This window comes from Neoarius graeffei, chromosome 3 (genome assembly GCF_027579695.1).
Source record: "Neoarius graeffei isolate fNeoGra1 chromosome 3, fNeoGra1.pri, whole genome shotgun sequence".
Lineage (NCBI taxonomy): Eukaryota > Metazoa > Chordata > Actinopteri > Siluriformes > Ariidae > Neoarius > Neoarius graeffei.
In genome coordinates, this window is record NC_083571.1 from 101487205 (window position 1) to 101499899 (window position 12695).

The following is a 12695-nucleotide window of genomic DNA, read 5'->3' on the forward strand; positions in this document are numbered from 1 at the left end:
ACACTGGATATGAGCACTTTTATTTTTACAGAATCCAAGCATTTAATTGATTTCTTTGCAGTAGGTGGACTGGAAATGCTAAAAGGTGCGAATTAATGTATGAATATGTGTGTATGGTGTCCTGCAATCGACTGGCATCCCATCCAGTGTGTATTTTTACCCCAGTGTTCCCAGCTTAGGTGCTGGATCCTGCACAAGTCTGACCAGAATAAAGCAGTTACTGAAAATGAATGAATGAATGAATGAATGAATGAATGAACTGATTTTAGCAACTCAGATAATTCATGTCATAACCAGCAGAGGGCAGAACGTACCTGCTACTGTTTCTTGTTCTGTTTTTTTCCTTTTTTCCCTTTTCTTCCCCTACTTAGCCTCTGCCTGTTGTATCAGAGAAAGTCATGGTTATTCCACTGTCATAACCCCCATTAGACAGCATACATAGGCCAGTTTGTGACAGAACAGACTCACCTCTGATCTTTTCCGTGATTCTGTTTGGGTCTAGGTAATAAACAATTGCATTGTAGGATGATAATTAAGAGAATAAGGTCAATGTAAAAATTCACAGTTTTCATTAAAAGCTGCTGTGCCCTTTTAGATGCTATTTGATTTCTGTACCTGCATTGACAGGAGCGGTGCTCTATAAATGAAAGCTCTACATACTTCTGGGTCCACACTACTGGACTTATTCTCACCAGCTGCAAAGAAAGAAGGATGCTATGTTGAATGCAATTATTAATTGCATGCTGGAAGTTACAGGTGCTGATTGCAAAGTAATCTGAAATTAAAAAAAAAAAAATTTGTGCATGGCATTTTCCTATGTGGGCCGGCATGGTGGTGTAGTGGTTAGCGCTGTCGCCTCACAGCAAGAAGGTCCGGGTTCGAGCCCCGTGGCCGGCGAGGGCCTTTCTGTGCGGAGTTTGCATGTCCTCCCCGTGTCCACGTGGGTTTCCTCTGGGTGCTCCGGTTTCCCCCACAGTCCAAAGACATGCAGGTTAGGTTAACTGGTGACTCTAAATTGACCGTAGGTGTGAATGTGAATGGTTGTCTGTGTCTATGTGTCAGCCCTGTGATGACCTGGCGACTTGTCCAGGGTGTACCCCGCCTTTCGCCCGTAGTCAGCTGGGATAGGCTCCAGCTTGCCTGCGACCCTGTAGAACAGGATAAAGCGGCTAGAGATAATGAGATGAGATGAGATTTTCCTATGTCTCACAAGAACAATATCATGAGGACGAGATGTGATCACTCGGATGTGCTGAAGGTCACTTTTCTCCATTTTGGGACCGAATATCCTACCTCTTGAGGTAAACAGTATGGCCCTACAGAAATAGCCGAACGCAAGGAGATTCTCTCTCTCTCTCTCTCTCTCTCTCTTTGTGTGTGTCTTGTCCCGCCACGCGTGCGTTCACTGCTTCAGATTGGGTTAAATGCAGAGTAGGAATTTTGCTGTGCTTGAGTGTACATGTGGCAAAAATAAAGGCTTCTTAATTTACCCACCGGGGCAGCACGGTGGTGTCTCCTCACAGCACTGTCACCTCACAGCAAAAAGGTTCTGGGTTCGAGCTCAGTGGCCTTTCTGTGTGGAATTTGCATGTTCTCCCCGTGTCTTCGTGGGTTTCCTTCGAGTGCTCCGGTTTCCCCCACAATCCAAAGACATTAGGCTAATTGGTGACTCTAAATTGACCGTAGGTGTGAGTGTGAGTGTAAATTGCTAGGTTTCATGTGACATCACATCCGCCTCGTTAGTTATTCAAAACTTTAGCTGGTGGTCAACCAAAGCTCAGTTGGCAAAGCGTTTGTACGGAGAAGGTGCATTGCTCGCATGAAAAATGCCTTACGCTTGCGTTGTTTTAGGTTGTTCGAATCGATCAAACCGTGAAACTGATAAAAGTTTTTTCAGGGTTCCCCGTGAACTAATATAAAAGGGTGAATGAACACAGGATTTCACAAAAAGACGTCGAGAAAGGTGGCTTTTGAACCTCTCACTGAAATCGAAGGGAGTCGAGTCAAAGCATGCTCGAGTTTGCAGTGATCACTTGGTGAAAGGTTTGTATTTCCCTCTCAGCTCTGTCCTTAGTGTTTTCCAAGTGCTTTTCTTGCTATGTGTCGTTATTTTACGATACTTTTTTTTTAGTCATGAAGCGCTAAAGTCCCCAGCTGTTTCTTTGTTTACTCCTCACAAAGTCCATATGCATGAAGGTCGTGACAAAATTCTTACCCAGCCGTACAGTTACAACGCGCCGTGATCACGTCTCTGTCTTGTTTAACTAAGATCCAAGTCTTTAAAGGGGTTTCTGATGATCTTTGTGAATGATTTAGCTGAGAGATAAAAGCCAACACAAGTGAGAATCAAGAGGACTGTTTGTTTACACTTCACCTTGCAGCGCTTCGTTGTAAAGACGCAAAGAAAAGCTTAAAAAACATACTTACACGGGCAAAAACAATACAGGATTCATTTGGCAGCGACTTGACACCGAGGTCCTTTACCCAGCCATATACAAAAAAGTTGTAAGCCTCCATACCCTGTAAGAAGTCTTTCAGTGGTATTGTCCATTTTACTTTATTTTTAAAAGTATATTTCATCTCATCTCATTATCTGTAGCCGCTTTATCCTGTCCTACAGGGTCGCAGGCAAGCTGGAGCCTATCCCAGCTGACTACGGGCAAAAGGCGGGGTACACCCTGGACAAGTTGCCAGGTCATCACAGGGCTGACACAGAGACACAGACAACCATTCACACTCACATTCACACCTACGGTCAATTTAGAGTCACCAGTTAACCTAACCTGCATGTCTTTGGACTGTGGGGGAAACCGGAGCACCCGGAGGAAACCCACGCGGACACGGGGAGAACATGCAAACTCCGCACAGAAAGGCCCTCGCCGGCCACGGGGCTCGAACCCAGACCTTCTTGCTGTGAGGCGACAGCGCTAACCACTACACCACCGTGCCGCCCTAAAAGTATATTTATTCCAATAAATCAATTTATTTTTCTTTTTTAGTTTTTTGAGTTATCTATAAGTAAAAAGTGTGAATATTTTCGTAACTTACTTTTTTATGTGATAAAATTAATTTTATTGGATTTCAACATAAATTGATGTAACAAAACTCAGTTTAAACGTTTATATCAGACGTAAAACGTCACGACCTGCCCACCTGCAGCAACGGAAGAACAAACCTAGGCAGTCAGCCATGACTGTCAGCTTGTACTTATGAACTGCTATTTTCTTGTGTCTGTTCAAAATCATTGTACATTGAGTGGAATTCTTCAGAATGTTGTAACGGTTTGTCCTGTTCAGGTTTTATACAAAGCTGCAGGTCATCGTTTCTGGTGTGTAAATTGTTAAGTTTTTTATGTTTTATACACACTAAATTGCCCCACTGTGAAGCTCCAGCTGGTCAGAAGGAGGGATCTGTGAGTTGTTCAAGTTAAAATGTTTCAACATCTACACACTGAAAGACACTGCTGTGAAGATGTTCTGCTTGTGAATTGTTACAGAAGTACAGATCATCTTAATGTTAAATTGTTTTAGTAAGAAACTGTACTGTGAATGTTCTAAGTAAAACTTGAGATGCTGAGGTCATGCATTCTTTTATGCACTAAATACTGATGTTCTTGACTGTTAATACTGTCCAGCTTATTGACACGGTTTGGATATGGCTTGTGAAAATGTTTTAATAATATGTATACGGTTAAAAAAAGAAAACTGTACTGTGAAGGTGTTCTACGCAGCACTTTAAAAAGTTGAGGTCATGCATTCTATGCACTAAATATGGATGTTGACTGTTTATACTGTCCAGCTCATTGCCACTGTTTTGATATGGTAATGATTTAATAAAGGTTCGAATTTTATATGTCTTGATTTTTTTATTATTATGCGAACTAATTATTTTAAGCAGTTTCCATTTTCGGGCAGCACGGTGGTGTAGTGGTTAGCGCTGTCACCTCACAGCAAGAAGGTCCGGGTTCGAGCCCCGTGGCCGGCGAGGGCCTTTCTGTGCGGAGTTTGCATGTTCTCTGCGTGGGTTTCCTCCGGGTGCTCCAGTTTCCCCCACAGTCCAAAGACATGCAGGTTAGGTTAACTGGTGACTCTAAATTGACTGTGAGTGTGAATGGTTGTCTGTGTCTATGTGTCAGCTCTGTGATGACCTGGCGACTTGTCCAGGGTGTACCCCGCCTTTCGCCCGTAGTAGGCTCCAGCTTGCCTGCGACCCTGTAGGACAGGATAAAGCGGCTACAGATAATGAGATGAGTTTCCATTTTCAAAACAAAGAAAGGGTGAATTGGTCAAAATTAATAAAATAGAGTACAAAAATTATTTTTTCATTTAAATGTTACTTATTTTAATTACTGTAAGTCTTGTGTGTTTAATATGCTGATGTTTTTTACATTGATTTTACTCAATTTCTTGGCTTTTTCTGTAAACGCAACTTAATACCTCATACATACATACATCGAAATGCATATTATTAAGTTCTCCTTACTCAAAAATACCATTAGTTGACTAAACTTACAAAAAGTGTTTGGAAAATGTTGCCTTATTTTTATTGAGTTAGATCTAGGCAACAGTTTTTGCAGTGTACTCTTACACGCTTTCATCTGTTTTGTGGTGTAGAAGGACGTCTGCAACACCAGATAGTTTGAAATGTCGGGGAACTCGACTGAAGGGTAGTTTTCGAGATCGTATGACAAATCCTTCTTTCCCAGACTGTAGGGGTCGATTCCATTCACATAGCAATCTTCTGAATATATCTAAAGTGAGCAGTGGCTTCTAAATTATGAGCATACTCTGATAACTTATTGCTAGTTGTTTGCACTACAGCAGCTGTTTTGGTTTGCTAGACCACCAGTTGTTTTACCGAAAGTGAAATCACTAAGAAAAGTCACGTGACTGAAACCCAAGAATAGTTGTTTGTTTCAATGTGTCGGCTCTGTGATGACCTGGCGACTTGTCCAGGGTGTACCCCACCTCTCGCCCATAGTCAGCTGGGATAGGCTCCAGCTTACCCGCAACCCTGCACAGGATAAGCAGTTATGGATAATGGATGGATGTATTTATTCCATTTGAAAAGTGTTCAGCAAACCATCTACAGGATTTGGGATACTACGACATCCTGAACTATTTAGTATTTGGGACTTCTAAATACACCGGAGATGCTAAAGGCATACAAAAGTACAGATGCCTACCAATATTCCAAGGCAGGTTTCGTGGCGGAATGTTATGGGAAATTCCTGATAAAGAAAAATACCTTAATATGACAAAGGTAAACTCAAACGTGGACTTCTAATAGTAATAAACATGCCATGGCCTAGATCTAGCAAATTTTATGGTGTTTAGCTGAGTCTACATTATCAGTACATAACAAACATGCTGCTAGTCTCAGCAAGCATTAGGTCTAATAAAATATATCACGTCCAAAGCCCACATCCAGATCTACATTTTAATGTTGCACAGAACTTTCACACTAACCTGATATAAAATGTTCTCCACACACACGGGAGTGCTTTGTTGGCGTCCAGTCTTCCCATTTAATTGCAGCTCACCATTTTACTCATCTTTCTGGGTTCACCGGGAAGCAGTGAAAAGTTAAACCAGGCTTATCTCCATGTCTGTTATTACATCCAAAAGCACCACAGTTCTCTGGCATTGTTCTTTTAGATGTAACTTCTACACATTTATCTGTAGATACAATGAACTGAGCTTACAATCACTCGCGTACACTTGTGCCAGTCGTTGTTAAACACAAAGCTTAGCCGGATAAACAAATCCACAGTTATGATGACATCATGTGAAAGGCCCCTATAGCTCTTTACTCACTTTTGTGGAGTCGAGCCCATGCATTCTAAGGCTAAGATAGCTAAGTGCTAGCTAGAATGATTTAGTTATCTGACCAGAAAAATGTCATCTAACCTTGCTCTATCTTGCAGTTGCACTCACTAGGCAGGCTTTCCTTTATTTTCCCGCTGGCTTTTAGTTCGTGGGAGAGTGGAGTCCACTATGTTTGCCCATGCCGACTTGTTTTGGTTAAAGACACCCCACAGTGATCACGTGATATTACTGCTCATTTGCTTCGGCAATTTTCGGAATTGAAAAACGCGAGACGCATTTTATCTCAGCAAACCATTTACACATAGGATACACAGCATGTGCAGCATCGCAACATCTTGAAACTCCAACAGCTATGGACATAGCTGTTTGCGCAGTTGCCCAGAATTCAACTTTGCAGTCAGCACCTTTAACTCTCCTATATCATGATGAAGCAGTCCAGTATGAGCACAACAAGAGTGCTCTGAGCGCACAATATCCCCCGCTGGCAACTATGCCATAACTCTGGTAAAATGTGACTGAACGAACTTGCACTATACATCTCATCTCATCTCATCTCATTATCTCTAGCCGCTTTATCCTGTTCTACAGGGTCACAGGCAAGCTGGAGTCTACCCCAGCTGACTACGGGCGAAAGGCGGGGTACACCCTGGACAAGTCGCCAGGTCATCACAGGGCTGACACATAGACACAGACAACCATTCACACTCACATTCACACCTACGGTCAATTTAGAGTCACCAGTTAACCTAACCTTCATGTCTTTGGACTGTGGGGGAAACTGGAGCACCCAGAGGAAACCCACGCGGACACGGGGAGAACATGCAAACTCCATACAGAAAGGCCTTCGTCGGCCACAGGGCTCGAACCCGGACCTTCTTGCTGTGAGGCGACAGCGCTAAACACTACACCACCATGCCACCCTGCACTATATATATTACTGACATATAACAAAGAATCCTGTCAAGTTTCATGAAATTTCTCCAAAAATTGTGAGAAGAGTTGATTTCAGAAGGTGAGTACCCTTCCCGGGACGGACGGACGGATGGACGGACATCACCACGACATAATCCCCCTTCGGGTCTTTCGGCCAGCGGGGGATAAAAATTGTGAGGGAAGTTGATTTCAGAAAGCAAGCACACCTTGATGAAATTGCCAAAGTATAAGTTTGTTAATAATCAAGGGCATAACTCTGGTAAAATTTGCCCAAATTAAACAAAATTTCAATATGCGTATAACTGTCATATAACAAAGCCTTCTACCAAGTTTGGTGAAATTCCTCCACAAATTGTGAGAGGAGTTGATTTCAGAAGAACGTACATCCTCATGAAATTGTCAAAGTACAAGTTATTTAATCAAGGGTCAAAACTCTGGTAAAATTTTCACAAACGAAATTAAATAGCAATATGCGTATTACCGTCATATTACAAGGCCTTTTGCCAAGCTTCGAGAAATTCGTCCAAAATTTGTGTGAGGAGTTGATGTCAGAAGGCGAGCACGCCTTCATGAAATTGTGAAAGTACAACATTGTTAATCAAGGGCCACAACTCTGGTAAAATACGACCGAATTGAACAAAATAACAATATGCATACTAATGACATATAACAAAGAATCCTGCCAAGTTTCGTGAAATTCTTCCAAATATTCTGAGAGGAGTTGATTTCAGAAGGTGAGTACCCTTCCCAGGATGGATGGACAGATGGAAATCGCCACGGCATAATCACCCTTCGGGCCTTTCGGCTAGCGGGGGATAAAAACATAGCTGTATTTATATTGCTGTGTGATAGTTGAAGTAACACTGTCTCCAGTCAATCAGTACATCTAAGAACAGATTAATACAATATAATCAAAGCATGCCTTACATCAGTCATATTATAACATATTTATAACACATTAAAATGCAAAAAGTCAATGTTTTAGTGATAAAATTAAACGTTATGTTTTCATGTGAGAACTGTTACGTTACTCACTGAAAGCTATTATAATCAACTACACTATTTTACCTGAAAATATCATTCCTTACCTACAGCTTTCTGATCATAGGCTTGACTAATGCTACGTAGTTTGCTAATGAATTAATAAGAAGTAAAATATCCTCATCTCTCATCTCAAGCCGCTTTATCCTTCTACAGGGTCGCAGGCAAGCTAGAGCCTATCCCAGCTGACTACGGGCGAAAGGCGGGGTACACCCTGGACAAGTCGCCAGGTCATCACAGGGCTGACACATAGACACAGACAACCATTCACATTCACACCTACGGTCAATTTAGAGTCACCAGTTAACCTAACCTGCATGTCTTTGGACTGTGGGGGAAACCAGAGCGCCCGGAGGAAACCCACGCGGATACGGGGAGAACATGCAAACTCCACACAGAAGGGCCCTCGCCGGCCATGGGGCTCGAACCCGGACCTTCTTGCTGTGAGGCGACAGCGCTAACCACTACACCACCGTGCCGCCCCAGTAAAATATCCTGTAATAACTAATATTTACCATTAACTTGACATGCTGCCCAGCCAGTTCAGCTATTTTAACTGATATTTCTCTAACATGGCATTAGCAGGGAAAACATATATATTTAACATTAACAAATTAGCAAAACTTGCTTCAACAAGCATTTTCAGATTAGATTGAATTCATGCCTTCTAGTGAGGCTTTGGAGACACCACATTTTATATGAGTCTATACTTATTGAAATATTGAAGCATTTTACCAAAGCACGGCCGGGGTGCTCATTCTCAAGTTCGACACTTTAAACTTTGCCGATCGTGGCTTCCACATTCAGACACATGCAGAGAGCTATAGCATTAACTAAATTAAAGAACTGAAGGCTGTACGTTTTATGATCAAAATTCTATTTATCTCATTTTATTAGACATAGGAATGCGTTTTTGATCGCTATTTTGTCACTGCTATAGCAAGTTATGAGTGTTTGAAATATGCTCTGTAATATATCAGTCCATATGTCAAAGCAATGGCCGTAAATGAGATTCGTTGAGACCTGTGCGAGACATCGTAGGATGGAAGTAAAACGTACGGCGGAAATCAAAGTGACCGACATCTGCCAACATTGTCAAAAGACGCGCGCGACCTCTTTCGAATGCTGATGTAATCAAGCCGGAAGTTTTGTTTGTTTTGATAGCAACCAGGAAAGTTTGAAAAAAGTAGGCAGTAATCGTCACTTAAACTCGTTTTGTGCAATACTTCGTTGGAAAACAGTTTTCAAAATGGCGGCACTGACACCTGGCTGACACTTCACGTTTTGAAGTCTCGCACAAGTCTCGTGAAGATCATGCGGATAAGCGACGCCTGCCGTAGACCAAACGAATTAAATTCAACATGGCTAAAAACCAAACAGGCCGATAAGTATAATATTTAATTGCAATTAGCTGCCAATACGAGTCACGATATAAGGTTACTAAAACTGAAAACGTAATTGAATAACACGTTAATTAAGAAATAAAGCAAGTTTAAAATGACTTCAGTTCTCCTTTAAGTACACACTATGTGATAGTTTCTTCTACACTGATGAGCTTTTGTTTGGATGTTTTAACCTGAAATGTAAATAAAATGTGTAGGAGTGTCAGTCCTACGCGCTGAAGACGCACACACCTGAAGGCACACCCGGACCCCAGCACGCACGCCGTTAACAACGTGCACCTGAACTTAATTAAGGAGCTATATGTGCACCTATTTAAGGACTGTTCTGATGCATGATCAGTGCAAAGTATTACGCTACGTCAGTACACATTACTAAGCCTTTCTCAGATTTCCTGGCTTCCTGATTGTTGTTCCTGTTTCTCGTTCTTGTTCTGCCTCTGATATCCTGTTTGCGCCTTGCTCGACCCTTTGCTTGTTTTACGTTTTGCATTTAGCCTGCCGAATTGGACGGTTTGCCCGTGTGTGTTTGTTCACTGTAAATAAACATCACTGTTTATTATAACTGCTTCTGCACTTCCATCCGTCTACCTCGTACCTGACAGGGAGCCTTTAAACGTAGAGCAAACAGTTAAATGAGAAAAGAACCACGTATTTTCCCCTTCTAAATACCGTACACACTGGATATCAGCACCAAGAATCACACTGTCCGTATGTTTATATTTTCCCGAATAGTCAAACAGATATTACACTACCGTTCAAAAGTTTGGGGTCACCCAGACAATTTTGTGTTTTCCATGAAAAGTCACACTTTTATTTACCACCATACGTTGTAAAATGAATAGAAAATATAGTCGAGACATTTTTCTGGCCATTTTGAGCATTTAATCGACCCCACAAATGTGATGCTCCAGAAACTCAATCTGCTCAAAGGAAGGTCAGTTTTATAGCTTCTCTAAAGAGCTCAACTGTTTTCAGCTGTGCTAACATGATTGTACAAGGGTTTTCTAATCATCCATTAGCCTTCTGAGGCAATGAGCAAACACATTGTACCATTAGAACACTGGAGTGAGAGTTGCTGGAAATGGGCCTCTATACACCTATGGAGATATTGCACCAAAAACCAGACATTTGCAGCTAAAATAGTCATTTACCACATTAGCAATGTATAGAGTGGATTTCTGATTAGTTTAAAGTGATCTTCATTGAAAAGAACAGTGCTTTTCTTTCAAAAATAAGGACATTTCAAAGTGACCCCAAACTTTTGAACGGTAGTGTACGTCATAAACATGTACCTGTATTGTGACATTGTGAGTGAGTGTCGCGGAACACTGTAATTTTTCATCATTACAGCAGCCAGCACAGCGATGAAGAGGCACACAGCGAGGACTGAAGATGTGCTCCACAATCCCTGGATACTCCTTCTCCACCTCCACCATCCTCTCCAGCGGGCGACACACACTCCGTTGCCACACATCATGAAACAATATCACTAAATGATCAGTTACAAAGCTTTAAATGTCTCCACTATAAGCTTTCTGAGTTTTATGAGTACAAACTAATATCATGAATTACAGGCATGACATACAGTATGAGCAAAAAAATATGTATATTTTACCTTTGGGATGGGTCATGCTTAGAAGGTCTGAGACCTACAACGCCAACCATTTATAACAGAAATTAACATCGTGATAATTTCCAACTCATTTCACACTTGAACTCATGACATGTAAAAGCACACTGACAATGACGTCCATTGAGTGGGAGAATTATTCACAAAGTAGTTTGAGCTATGTTAAACTATTAATTGTCTTTGTGCAACAAACCAAGTCTAGATCAAGCGATCACTGTGATGGTCATTGGATAGTTGGCTCATATTCACAGATGATTTGAGAACAAACACGTAGAAAGTCTAAAGTAATTAGAGCAAGTGAGGGACATTATGGGGTAGGAACGAAGATTAGCTAGAGGACGTGCAAATTCCCAACCACACTATAAACTGTGGCTAGACTTCCACGTACTGTTCCACAAAAGAGATCATATTGACCAAAACTGACCATATTTAGACTTAAAAACACACTATCAGACTTCAGATCCACAATGCTGTGCTAGCGTAAATTGAAAAGCGCTCATCAAACACTCTATTTGAAGTACAAGTAGAGATTAACTTGATATTATACAAATATTGTGTTGAGAAAGTAATGACTCATATGCAACAAGTAACAGATTAAACACATGCAGATTAAATTACTTGCTTGCACAGATCAATGATCAATGATATTATTCTGATTTTTTTAAAAAAATGCAGACCATAATGTGAAAAAGTCTTCGAAGTAAGTCAGAATAAATACACAATCATTCATTTTAGCCTACAACAAAGCATATGAAGTAATTTCCTACCTCTGTCAGTGGAATGTAGAGGAGAAGTGTGGCGAGGATTTGTGCTATACTGACCAAACTGCTCATGTTGAATCAAACCTGCAAAAGAGCTCTCCAAAGAGCTCTGTAGAGCAGAGGTGGAAGAGCACGCATCACCACACACACCACGAGGAAGAGACGTCATTACCCCAGAGTGCATGCCACTGTTTAACACTAATGCACACACAATGACTGCACCATCTTGAAAAGTCTATATCCCTCTATTTAAAAAAAATGATCAATTCATTGGTTTCAAAAGCTGTAGAATGCAATGTAAGTCATCCATGTGGACAGAACCTGCCAAAATAAAGAATTTTTAAAAAATGAATGAATGAATAAATAGATAGATAGCAATACAAACAGTGCAACTGAAAATGATAAATGTCATTCAAAGACAAAAGAGATCAATAAAAAGGTTCGATTTTGGCACCCACATCACATTATTTGCTGTTCACACATTGTAAAGTGAATTATTTGGAACTTTTTTTGGAACCAAGCACAGCAGCAGCACCAACAGTGATAATAAAAATACCAGAGAATAATATGAAGAAAAGGTTTGGGGCGGCGGCACGGTGGCGTAGTGGTTAGCACTGTCGCCTCACAGCATGAAGGTTCTGGGTTTGAGCCCAGCAGCCGACGAGGGCCTTTCTGTATGGAGTTTGCATGTTCTCCTCGTGTCTGTGTGGATTTGCTCCGGTTTCCCCCGAAGACATGCAGGTTAGGTTAATTGGTGGCTCTAAGGCAAGGCAAGTTTATTTATATAGCACATTTCATACACAGTGGCAGTTCAATGTGCTTTACAGAAGTAAAAGCAAAACAGTAAGCAATAGAAAATAAAATTACATAAAATAAATGGGGAAGAAAAATAATAAGAATTAAACAATAGTAGAAATAAAATAATAAAATGAAATAAAAGTTCAATTAAAAAAACAGCAGAATAAAATAGAATAAAAGTTAAGTAAAATTTAAAACATGCAGAGACTGTAAAAGTAAAGAGTTTAAAACATGTAGAGATGACAATATTAATAATTTAGCAGAAAGCATCTGAAAACAGCTTGGTCTTTAACCTAGATTT

The 12695-nt window shown here is 40.9% G+C and overlaps 1 protein-coding gene across 1 annotated transcript; it reads right to left on the minus strand.

Annotated features, from left to right (window-relative positions):
* Positions 1–138: 138 nt before the first annotated feature.
* Positions 139–11668, minus strand: pgfa (placental growth factor a). The gene is made up of 7 exons (XM_060916107.1): positions 11603–11668; positions 10821–10854; positions 10498–10694; positions 616–695; positions 469–498; positions 315–378; positions 139–220 (listed from the first exon to the last, which is right to left on the minus strand). The coding sequence occupies exons 1-6, from the start codon at positions 11666–11668 to the stop codon at positions 318–320; spliced, it is 468 nt and encodes a 155-aa protein (XP_060772090.1). The 3' UTR covers positions 139–220; positions 315–317.
* Positions 11669–12695: the final 1027 nt, after the last annotated feature.